This window comes from Diospyros lotus, chromosome 5 (genome assembly GCF_014633365.1).
Source record: "Diospyros lotus cultivar Yz01 chromosome 5, ASM1463336v1, whole genome shotgun sequence".
Lineage (NCBI taxonomy): Eukaryota > Viridiplantae > Streptophyta > Magnoliopsida > Ericales > Ebenaceae > Diospyros > Diospyros lotus.
In genome coordinates, this window is record NC_068342.1 from 15,051,677 (window position 1) to 15,063,433 (window position 11,757).

General features: G+C 34.4%; 1 protein-coding gene across 1 annotated transcript; it reads right to left on the reverse strand.

The window, feature by feature from the left end:
* Positions 1-291: 291 nt before the first annotated feature.
* LOC127802114 (two-component response regulator ARR18-like) lies at positions 292-3,375 on the reverse strand. Its single transcript, XM_052337806.1, has 8 exons — positions 3,321-3,375; positions 3,073-3,198; positions 2,685-2,837; positions 2,132-2,518; positions 1,959-2,035; positions 1,276-1,663; positions 898-1,165; positions 292-811 (listed from the first exon to the last, which is right to left on the reverse strand). The coding sequence occupies exons 1-8, from the start codon at positions 3,373-3,375 to the stop codon at positions 292-294; spliced, it is 1,974 nt and encodes a 657-aa protein (XP_052193766.1).
* Positions 3,376-11,757: the final 8,382 nt, after the last annotated feature.

Sequence of the window (11,757 nt, forward strand, 5' to 3'; positions counted from 1 at the left end):
TTTGCCTCAAGCATAAATCGGCCTCTCCCTAAAGCAGAAATCACTTGGTCGCTGTCTTCAATAATTATTAAATTGCATTAGCCGTTTAAGCCCATTTTTATTAAAACATCTTCCTAATATTTTACTGATGCGTTGAACAAGAAGACATGATATGTATTACAAAAAGTTTTATTTTAACTTAGCAAAAAGAAAGTTTTATTTTAAAATAAATTTGATTAGGGTTTTACAAACTGTGATTTGCTAAAATATAAGAAGAATAACACATGCAAAATTGTGTACACTTTCAACTATCTAACGGCAGTTGTGCTTTGCCCATTGGAAATGGAGAAGGAAGAGATCAATCTGAGTCATCATTGAAAATGGAATCATTGAGATTGTCAAAGACAGATGGACTTCCTGGCACAGCCGCCAATGTATCCAGAAAAAGCTGCATTTCGTCATCATACCTAAGAATTTGTGGCAGAGAAGGCTGTTGTTGCGGGGGAATGATGTTGCTGGTTTGGCCGCATTGTCAGCAAGATTAGTTGCCTCTTTGCTGCTCTGGCCATTGCCTGGAAAAACCTTCTCTTTCCTGCTCTTGGCATTGTCTGGAAAAACCTTCTCACTGGACTTGCCACCTTCTACAGGGAGATTAGCATTCTCTATGATGCTATCAGCATTACCTGAAAAATCTTTCTCCCCAAGCTCAATGAACTTCCTGCCTTCTGCAGGGAGATTAGCTGTGTCTATGATGTTCTCGTCATTACCTGAAAGAAGAACCTTCTGGCTGCCCTTGACCACCAAGTTCCCACCTTTTGCAAAGAGGTCGTCTCTATAACACCCTTGGCATTGATTGAAAAAAACTTATGGCCAGCCTTGATCGACACCCCATCCCTGGCCAGGTGAAATCCGACGTACGTGCCACTGGTGCTGGAACTTGGAACCTGATTGCCATTGCTGAATGATCCTCCAGATTTGAGATTGCCAGGAAGAATGGTGCTATCAGGGGCATGCCCTAAGCAGACTTGCTCTAGACCTGTAGAAGAAATTTCTGCATTGCTAGGAAGAAAGGTGTTAAAAAGGGCATGCCTTATTTCACCTTGCCCTAGGCTTGTAGAAGAAATCTCCGTATTGCCGGGAAGGATGATGCTAAAAGGGGCATGCCCTAGATTGAGTTGCCCCAGACCTGTATGAGAAATTTCAGTATTGCAGGGAAGTATAGTGTTAGGTGGGGCATGCCCTAGGTCAACTTGGGCTGAACCTGGACCTGTAGGGGTAGGAGAATTTCTGTATTGCCTGGAAGGATGGTGTTATCAGGGGCATGCCCTTGGTCAACTTGCGTGGGAGCTGTAGGAGAAATGATTGGTGCAGTTCCAAGCTTCAAGAGATTTTGGTTGAGAGTGCTACTCCCTGTAAGCCATTCTTTGTTTCCCAAGTTTGAGAATATGCTGCTGGTTGTTGAGGCTGCACGGAGGAATGAACGAGAGTAGTCCAAGGAAGCCATGGAGTTATTATTGCTAAACAATGGTTGGAATGGCTTGAACCTGGGATTTTGCAGATCATTTATTATTGAAGAAAGGCTTGGGGGGAAGGATGGTTCTGTGAGCCGAGTTGGCAGGCTAATGCCATAACAGGAAGCAGCCCACTGCATCTGTTGAGCTCTCTTCATGCATGCCCTGTATTTCTGGAGAATGTGCAAGTGTTCCATATGCAAGTAATCATGGAAATGCCCAGGTTTATCTTGCTTTCTTGAATTTAATTGCACTAAATGCTGATATTCTGCATCATATATGCTTGTTAAATTTGTAGTTGTATACTATTGTCCTAGATTTGGTTGTGATTAATGACGCCCATGCTTCAAAAGTTGTCATTGACTTGGACCTGAGAACTAATGTTCTCTGGCTTTCTTATTAGAAATGGATTTGAATGATAAATTCAAAGGAAATTCAGATGAAATTGTTCAGATATGGACAACAAACCTGCAAATGACTGGCAACATTTTCTTTTGTGAGTCCTGGGACATTCATAACTTCAAGTACTTTGTTTAAGAAAGCCACTGGGTTGACAAATAAATATACAAATAAACAAAATAAATAAGTAAAAATTCATAAAAGTTGAAACAAAAGAGTGTAAGATTGAAATTTTTTCTTACTGTCGGGCCACAAGATGTCAACGGCTTCCAAGAATTTATTGTGCAACAAATCAGTCCAAACAATCCTTGGTTTCCTCTCCCTTGGGAAATCATCTCTGCTACTTTCCTCACTCTTATCATGTTTGTCTCCAGCTTCTATTCTGTTTTGATTTTGATGAGCCCTTGATGCTTTGAAAAATGATGATGTATCCTCTACCCTTGCTTCAATTGCACCCGCTTGGACAAGTGATACACTTGGGTCACTGGTTGCTTTGCCTGCCGCCTTTTCATGAGCACGTTGCCATAGGACTTTAAAGTTGCTCACGCTCAATGACTTCACAAGATACAATTGAGTTGCACGAGAGAGTTCTACAGATGCAAGTCTTGTGCTCTCACTGGGAGGCATTGCTTCATTAGCAATAAAAGCAGACAGAAAATATTTTATAACAATAAAATGTATGAAAATTGGGACAGAGAAGATGTTGGATATGCAGTCCAACCCTAACTGAAATAAAGTTTCTAGGTGATGAAAAGATAAGGGAAAACAATGCTGTTGAAATTAGGAAATATTTACAGATGACAGGAATATTAAGTTGCTTTTCAATGTACTGGAGGATCTCAATCCCTTCTGTATTTGACTGGTGGACATTTGTTATGATGAGGTTTAGGCTGTCCTTTTTCTCCTTAATGGCTGTTAAAGCTTCGATCAAGCTTCCAAACTTCAAGACTGTAAGAAAAAATGAAAGCAAAAACAAAACAGAAGAAGGTTTGAGATAGGAGAGAAACTTTCATTATCACACATCTAAAAACTTCCTACTCTTTCAGACCAAAGTATACACTTAACATCAAACTATATACCACGGTAATGAAAACATATGGCAACAAGAAAAGGAGTGAAGATTTCATCAAACAGAAGCATTTAAGGTGCAAAATCTTGTTTGTGTATAATTCCCTTTCAATACCTTCATAATGATTGCAGTACTGATGCATATCGGTCATGAGTTTAGAATACATTGGATCTTCATGGACTACAATTATGCCAGATTTCTTCAGTTTGCATAGACTGACTGGTTTGGAATGAAGTGACCCTGCTCATCATTTTCATGCTTTAGACTAAGCAAAGAAGATGCGTTAAGTTATGGGATGGGAGGAGGAAAAGAAATCTTGTGAAGATTAAGAGGAGACATATAAATACTTGGGATTTCCATACAGGCCCTGACCTTCTGGCGTTCCCACCATGCAGAAAGAGGTGGATAAAGTGTCATTTTTCCTCAACCATTTTGTTACCTAATGGGGATTCGATTCTTAGTTGGCCAGTAAATAAGGAAAGCATCCTCCATTGAATGTATCCTGATGTCTTTTATTGCATAATTAATAGTTTTTTAGGGGCCCCCTTATGAAAGAAAAAAAGGAAAAAAAAAAAAAAGGGTGCTGCCGATGTATGATTGACTCTGAAAATTTAATGTAATTTTTTGACACAAACTAGCGACCAATAAGTATGAATAGCTATTAATAATTTTACTATTTATATTTGACTGAGTTGTACAAGTTTTAGCCACATGATTCGGACTTCCTGCATACATGCATGGTTGCTCTAGTATTTATGAAAAACTAGGCTTGAATATAATTACTCATTGTATTCCTCTTTTATATGAAGTAAAAGTGCATCTCTAAGGCATGAGGCACCCTGCCTTGCAGGGGCCATGTGAGGGTCATATTTTCCGTACGTTGCCTCTTCCTTGCCTTTTTACAAGGAGGCTATGTCCTCTACTTGAATCTGTGGCCTTCCGGTCATAAAGGAGCAACTTTACTGTTGCAACCGAAGCTCACCTTCCCTCCTTTTATATGAAGTATTAAACAATTTGAAATTAACTGCAGGGTGATATCACTTTTTCCAATGAGAGCACTGACTACTTCGCAACTTAACCGTTGATGTATGAGAGTATTGTATTGTCAAGTTACGGAATGAACTATGTTTCAGGTTCAGAAAAGCAAGTCTTTAAAGCATGTACTTGTCTTTGTTGTGTCCTAAATTTATTCTTTGAATAATATCTTCATTTGTCTGAGGATCAACATGTTTTTCCTCTAATTTTTACTGATTGAGGATTGAAATCATGTATAGTAGGAGTGCTATTTAAGCATATTATTAGCAAGTTTTGAGGATTGAAATCATGTATAGTAGGAGTGCTATTTAAGCATATTATTAGCAAGTTTTCTACAACATGACCTTCACATATTTTAAAACTGCTCAAATATAGCTTCCTAAATATGCTGAAATGGATGATGCATAAAAGAACTACAATGCCGTCATGAACCTGCTATTATCATACTTTGGCAAGTTATTCAATTTTCAAGTCGGACTTCCATTCCTTCAAGCATCAAAATATTCATATTTCTGTTCCTTTTTCTATGCATTTGGACAGGAGGACAAGGAACGCACAAGTATCATAAGCGGGAATCTCCAGCATCTCAGGCTCTTTGCTCACTGTTTAATTTGCTGCTGAGAAACATTTCTTTTGGTAAGAAGGGAAACTACAATCCATTTAAATTCTAATTTGTTGTACTTATTCTACTGAAGTACAGTAGCTGGCATGCGTTTTGGAGTGCATCCCTTTAATTTAACTTATTTCCACATAATTTACCAACAAAAAAAAAAACTTAATTTCCACATAAATGCTGAATGCTGTAAATGCAATGGCCTTGTATGTAGCTTAATCTCTTATTCTGATAGTTAAAAGTTTGAAATATTGAATCAAACAATATATGCCTTGAATCTCTGACCTTTGTTGCCTGGTTAGATATAATCTTAAGCTCTAAACCAGGGGAGTTTTGTTCAATTTATGGATTATTTTGCGATTTGAAATGCTTAATTGGCTCTTTCATCTGTTTGATGTGAAAAGAATTGAAGCTATCTTCATGACAAACCATTGCTGACTGGGATCTTACATAAAATGGGATATATTACCTGCTATCCTTGTCCAGACCCAAAATGCATTACTTGTCAACACCGAGGAAATGTTAATGTTGAAAGAAAAGAATATGAGATGTGGATGTGATATTGGCTGTGCTAGTTGATATGAACTACAAGAATGAAAACACAAAGATCTCCTTTAGAAACTAAAATGATCAGCTAGAAAGACAAAATGGCAGCATAGTGTTGTATAGGGATGGCAAATGGGGTCTTTGGGGTGGACTCACCCCGCCCTGCCCAATTAAACCCTCATTTAAAAAGCCTCTAAACGGGAATGGGTGAGTTTGGGGCAAAACCCCATTCTGCCTGTTTATACCCATCCATCCTTGCTTTTAGAAGCAAACTCATTTTTCAACTTATTTACAAGGTTGCCAATAACTCTCTCTCTCCAACATGCCTCTGTAACCGCAGCGCCAGCAACCATCATATGCGTTTAGATATATACTTCTCAGATATAGGTATGGATGAGATTAGTTTAGCTTTATATTCTTAGATTTATTCTTAGAATCTTTCTAATATTCTGTATATATCAGAACATCGGCGTTCAGACTTCAGTATCTTTCTAGGCATTCAGATATGGGTTTTTCTGACATTGCCATTCAGATAGTAGCTGTCTACCATTTTTGTAGTTTATAACTTTTCGGTTTTATTCTTTGTTTGAGAGTGTTAATTTCAGTTTGAGTTTATATTTTTCAGTTTAACATCAGTGTTCAGAAAGCCACAAGTATTCAGACCTTTTTTTTTTTTGGAACCTACTTCTATTACTTTTTGCGTGTCTTGTAAAAATTATGCTTTATTCCCATTCTCATGCAACTCAACCTATCTTGTGCTTAACCACATTGACTGGCTGCTCTATTAGTTGAATGTGTATTTTTTGAGTTATTGATATCCTATTGAAATCATCATGTTGCCTTCAACTTTGGAGTTGGTAATTCATATTTTATCAGGAATTAATGTTAGTCTTTCCTTTCTATTTGCTTTTTCCTTGAACTTGGATGCAGTTAACTGAACATATAAAGGGTTATTTTTCATATCCATCAAAAAGAAAAGCATTATTTTTTATATTCTCAGATAACAACATGCAGGGTACTGATATGGGAGTACTAACAAGTTATTGGAACCAAAGCTTTAATTGTTCAAGTTTTTTAGATCCAGTTCTACTTAAAACAAAAGAAAATAATTTTTAGATCCAATTTGTTCATTTGTAAAAATTTCCATATCCTTCTTTTATTTTTTTTATTTTTATTTTTTTTGGTGCTGTTGCTATGGCATTATCTTGTTTTTCTTCTTTCTAAATGTAAGGATTGCTGGCATTTAAAATTATTAGTTTAGTCATAGAAATAAAAGGGAGTTAGGGTGAGCCATTGATTGGATAATGCATGCATTTTAATTGGATTCACCCCCGCAATATTTATTTTTTGTTCATACTTGAGGCACGTTAGAGTCTGCAACACTTTTGATATATCCATTTAGTGGTTATATGTATTAGGATGCAAAACCGTGCACATCTTCCATATTTGTCAGCTGTTTGTAAGGCCACTTATTGCCAGAATTTGGGAGATTTGATGTGTTGATTTCCTGTCTGATCACCATACAGGCCTTGTATTCATCTGTCTATGTGATGATTTGGCCTAATTGACTGAATGATAAGCCTTCCCTTTTGTGTTCTGAAATAAGAATTTTCTTTTTCCTTATTACTACTAACTAGTATTTGTACTTTCAATTTTCTTATATATATATATATATTGTGTGTGTTAAATATTATGCATTAATCTGGAATATATTTTTCCATTAGTGTCATGAATGGGCGGCTATAAAAATAACAAAAGCTGAGGCCTTGAAATTCTAATTTAATTAATTATTGTTCGTGTACTTATTTTTGAACTTGAAAATTGACGCTTTTTTCTTCTTGTATTATCTATCTCTATCCCTTGATTAGATAGATACATGCATTTTTGCTGTATTTCTGTAGATGCATGCACATACATTGTTCACTTCCTAAACATTAATTCCAATAAAACCTTTGACTAATTAGGATTTTCAAATTCACGCAGAATCATCCTTTGGTGGTTATGGTTACCTAATAATGTGTCCAATTTGGTATCATATTAATTTTTATATTTATTTTAGTATTTTGAAAGAAAAAAAAAAAATCTTCTTCTTTCCATATTTTAGTTTTTGAATCTTTATGTTCTTGGATTTCATAAAAAGGTTTCTCTTTCCGCTATGTCCAAAAAGTACCTTTAGATATTATTCTTTTAGGAAAATTTTACATGGTATCCCCAAGATTACTATAATTCTAAAAAGTATTTTTTTATAGGGGTGTTCAAAAAAATTGACAAACTGCAAAAATTGACCGCACTGCACCGCACAATTCTTTGGGGGGAGTGATTCAACACAATTTGAGAATTTTTTTCAAAAAAATCAGCAAACTGCAGAAACTGACTGAATAGTTTTTTAGGAGGAGCGATTTGGCACAATTTGAGAAATTCTCAAATTGTGTAGTTTGCAATTTGAGGATTTCTCAGTTCAGTTAAAAATCAAACCTCCTGAGTAGTGTACTAATAAAAAATAAAAAAAATATAAAACATATAAAATGGTGGAACATTGGAACCCTAATCTAATTCTCTCTTTACCCAACTCTCGCCGCAACAACTTCTCTGTTACTTTTCCAGTTGTGATTAGAAACACCTGATAAGCCAAGACTGATGACATTCTCCCCAAACCCTTTTCTTTCAGTCTCTACTCTCTAGTTCTCTAACATCATTTCGGAAGGTCCAAGTGGTTTAAGGAGATCGCAGGTGAGGCCTCAAAACGCACTAACTAGATCGTCTATCGTCTCTCGTCAACGCTTCGCCAGAGACGCCTTCCACAGTGGCAGATCTTGAGAGGTTTGGGGTCATAGAATCGAATGAGCTAAAGGTAACTTCTTGAGTTGTGTTTCTCTTATCTTTTGTTCGTTTTGTATTGATTTGATTTTGATTGCATTTTAGGGGCCCTTGTTTCCCCTTCAATCTTAGTTTAAAAATCACTCTCTCTCGATTCTTTGGATAGGTTCAATCCTAATTAAACTTTTAAATTTGCATTTTCAATTGGATTGTAACTTATTTTACTTTGAACTCCATAACTTTAAATAATTGGTTATGATTGGTGTTTGGATAGTTAATAGTTGATGGGCTCCAACAAGATACTGTAAGAATCTAAAAATTGTGATTTTATGCATTGGCTTTATTATTTTAGTTAAAAATTTACAATGCTTTTTGTGTGCAAATGATGGATATTGTCGCGTCTAGTTTAATGACAGCGGAAATGCAGTAAAGGAAGCACCAAACTGTAAAAATTACACCAAACTAGATTGCGCAGTTTGGTTTGCCGTCAAACCGCATGTGCAGTTTGGTGTATTGAAAATCGCGTAAACCATACTATGCACACCCTTATTTTTTTACATTTGAGAAAATATAACGAATATCCTTGAGGTTTAATTTTATGCTGCAATTTTTCTCTTATCATTTTAGTTAACCTCATAATATGTTCAAAAATAACTAAAATATCTTTATATTTAAAGATTTTTTTTATGAATTTTTATTTTTGTTATCGCTTTTCTCAAATATCTCATTTATTTCTCTCTATCTCTTGGTCAGCGACGAGCAACAATGGCAACGACAACAACCTTCCAAATTTTAAATTTGAAGGATCATGTCATATTTGGAATAATTTGAATACTGGTGATGATGAAGATAACAATAGTAAGTCTCTCTCTCTCTCTTTCTTTTAAATGAATTTGATTTGGGTTCATTGTCTTTTCAGATTTGGGAGGATCTAAATAGTGGGACAATGTGGTGGTTTGGCAAAGATGGTTTAACACAAACAATAGTGATACAAGTATCTCTTTCTTTATTCTTTATGATGATGGTTCATTGTAGGTGAACCAAGCAATTGGATTCAATCACAATGAACCCAAATCTAGCATGGATTCATCACGATAAACCTAGACCAGCCCAAGTTCATCATCATGTCTCTCTCGTCTCCTCTACAACAAATTTGGGTTTATTGCAAATAAACCCAAATCTGGAATGGGCTTATCATCGTCATCATTTCTCTCTCATTCTATGATGAATGCGAATTCTTCCTCTCTTTGAATGACCTTCGAGAATCACCGATTGCTTGTTGTGTTTTTATTTTTATTTTTTAATTACAGGAAATATATGAAGGATAAAATGGTTATTTAGATTTCTTTAACAACAGAGGTGGTTGTTGCTATTTCTTAAATATTAAGGGGGTTTCTTACAATTTTACAAAACCCTAGAGATTTTGCATACAGAGATCTGGGTCATTAGAGCAGAGATTCCCTGTGGAATTAGAAATGGTTTTAAAGGTTTATATAGTTTATTTTTTTACTAAGACTCTATTTTCGTTACTAACACCATTCCTTAAAATCTAATTAAGTTGATTTAAGTTAATTAAATTCCAGTTAACTTTGTAATTAAGATAAATTTAATCCAAAAAAATAAAAAAATCAAGCATATATCAAAACTCACCCAATTGCTCGCAACACTTGTCATGTCAAGCGGTGGGTTGTCTGTCTGGAACACATCGCGTGAGACGATAGGTCTCAAAAAACCCATTATCCCCATGACGATCAGGTTCCCATCATTTTTGCCTAAATCCTAATTCGTGATGGCTTACTTACCCCACATAAAAACTTGGGCAATTAGAATGGATTTGACAATTAACAACAATTTTAAGGTTGGATTTGGGCAATTAGCCCATTTGTCAAGATAGAGAATGAAGAGGAAGTAGTGACAAGGTGTGTGCGGTAAGTAATAGTAGGTCATGGTAGGGGTGGCGAATGGTGCTAAAGAAGAAGACGATTAATGAAAACAATAATCATCATTAGGTAACGTCGGCCATGATGGAAGGAGAAGTAGTAGTAGTAGTAGCAGCATCATAAACAATAATCATCGTTAGTAGTAGCACTATTAACAATAATCATTGTTAGTAGTAGCACTATTAACAATGATTGCCAACAGATTTTTATGGGTTGAAAAACCTATCGTGTTCCAATTGGCAGTTTCTCTCTTCTTTCTTTTTTAAAATTTTCATTTATTATTTAATTTTGAGTTAACTTAATTAGTGTTTAATTAACTTAATTTAGGTTAATTAGAGTTTAAGTAACAATATTAGTGACAAACGGGGTGTTTCAACCAAACCAAAAAAAAAAAAAAAAAAATACACTACAGGGATTTCTAGAGCCATTTCTAAATTGCAAGAGTTTCTGCGCAAATTATTCAAACTACAGGGATTTGGGTATAATTTACTTTATTTATTTTGATACAATTTTTTTTAGAAGATAATGTTTGTTATCAATTTATAAAATAAAACATGAATTTATCGACTTTCATAATAAAAATATACATTTCTTAAGAAAATTGTATCTAATTTTTTACAATTTTTTGGTATAATATATTTATTTTTAAATTTTAAGACAAATTACTAAAAATATTCTCCCACTGGTTGACTGAAGTGTGATGGTAAGTATCTTGTTTATACAAGAAAGCTTAATTAGTCGACTAATGTCTTGTCAATCAGAGGACTAAAATTTTGTAGAGATTTATTTTATATTTTTTAAATTAATTTTTTGACCTTATTTGACAATAAAAAACATCTCAACCATCTTTTATATAAATTTATCCTATATATGCAAAATTTTGACCTAGGGTTTGTCTTTTCCCTTTTACCCAAAAATATTGAAATATAGAATATCTTCAATTATATATTCACTTCACACACACACACCCATATGATTACAAGGGTCCCCAAAACAGAGAATGGTGCCAAAAGCCCTGTTTCTATAGTTAACCAAAATTGTTGGAACCATGAGCTTAGGGTTCTTCAATATGTGGCTGAGAAATAGGTGTAAAATCTTGCGTCTACTTACTGATACACAAAAATTAGGGCTGTAATCATTCACAAATTAAGTGATTAGGGTTGTAACTTTCAAAGCTTTACCCCTTTTGTTTTCAATATTTCCTCCAAATTAGATGATACATAAACCTTTCAATTTTATCTTTACACATTATAATACACGTTACCAATTTGTGGATGGGAAGTTGCTTTGTCAATTTTAATTTCATAGTGTTATGTAATTGATAGTGAAAATTTAAGTATATATTTAATAAAAGTTTAATTGTTATATGATTAATACTCAAGACAAAATTCAATTTTTTTTAGTAATCTGCCCTAAATTTTATCAAATCATTCATATAAATTTAGTTTTGTTCCAATTACGCCACCACAACAACTAAAAATCACCCCCCCAAAAAAAAAAATCATAGATGGTCAACATTAAAAAGATTCAAAAAGTTGGCATGTTAATTGTGAGTAACATGGTAATTTCAAGAGGAAGAGGAAAAATTAAGAGGTTGCGCAAATAAGCCGAGTCGCTCGATAAAGGTTTGTTTATTCGTTTAGATAATGCTTTTAATAATTAAGTTGTTTTTTATATTAATATATTTCTTATATGTAATTGAATAATTTGTAAATATTTTTATTTTTATACGTACAAATATAATTTATTATCTTATATCTATGACATATAAGCACGTTAAAAAATATTACATAATGTTTCTTTAAACTAACTCGTTCCAACTGCTATTCTATGATTGGATAGTTTCAA

Bases quoted from the DNA above. Each gene is read 5' to 3' on its own strand.
- LOC127802114 (XM_052337806.1), bottom strand. From the start codon at position 3,375: ATGACACTTTATCCACCTCTTTCTGCATGGTGGGAACGCCAGAAGGTC. The intron at 2,036-2,131 runs GTAAGAAAAAAT...TTGTCAACCCAG, and splicing joins TGACATCTTGTGGCCCGACA to TGGCTTTCTTAAACAAAGTA. The intron at 1,166-1,275 runs GCAATACAGAAA...TTTCTCATACAG, and splicing joins TGATAACACCATCCTTCCAG to GTCTGGGGCAACTCAATCTA.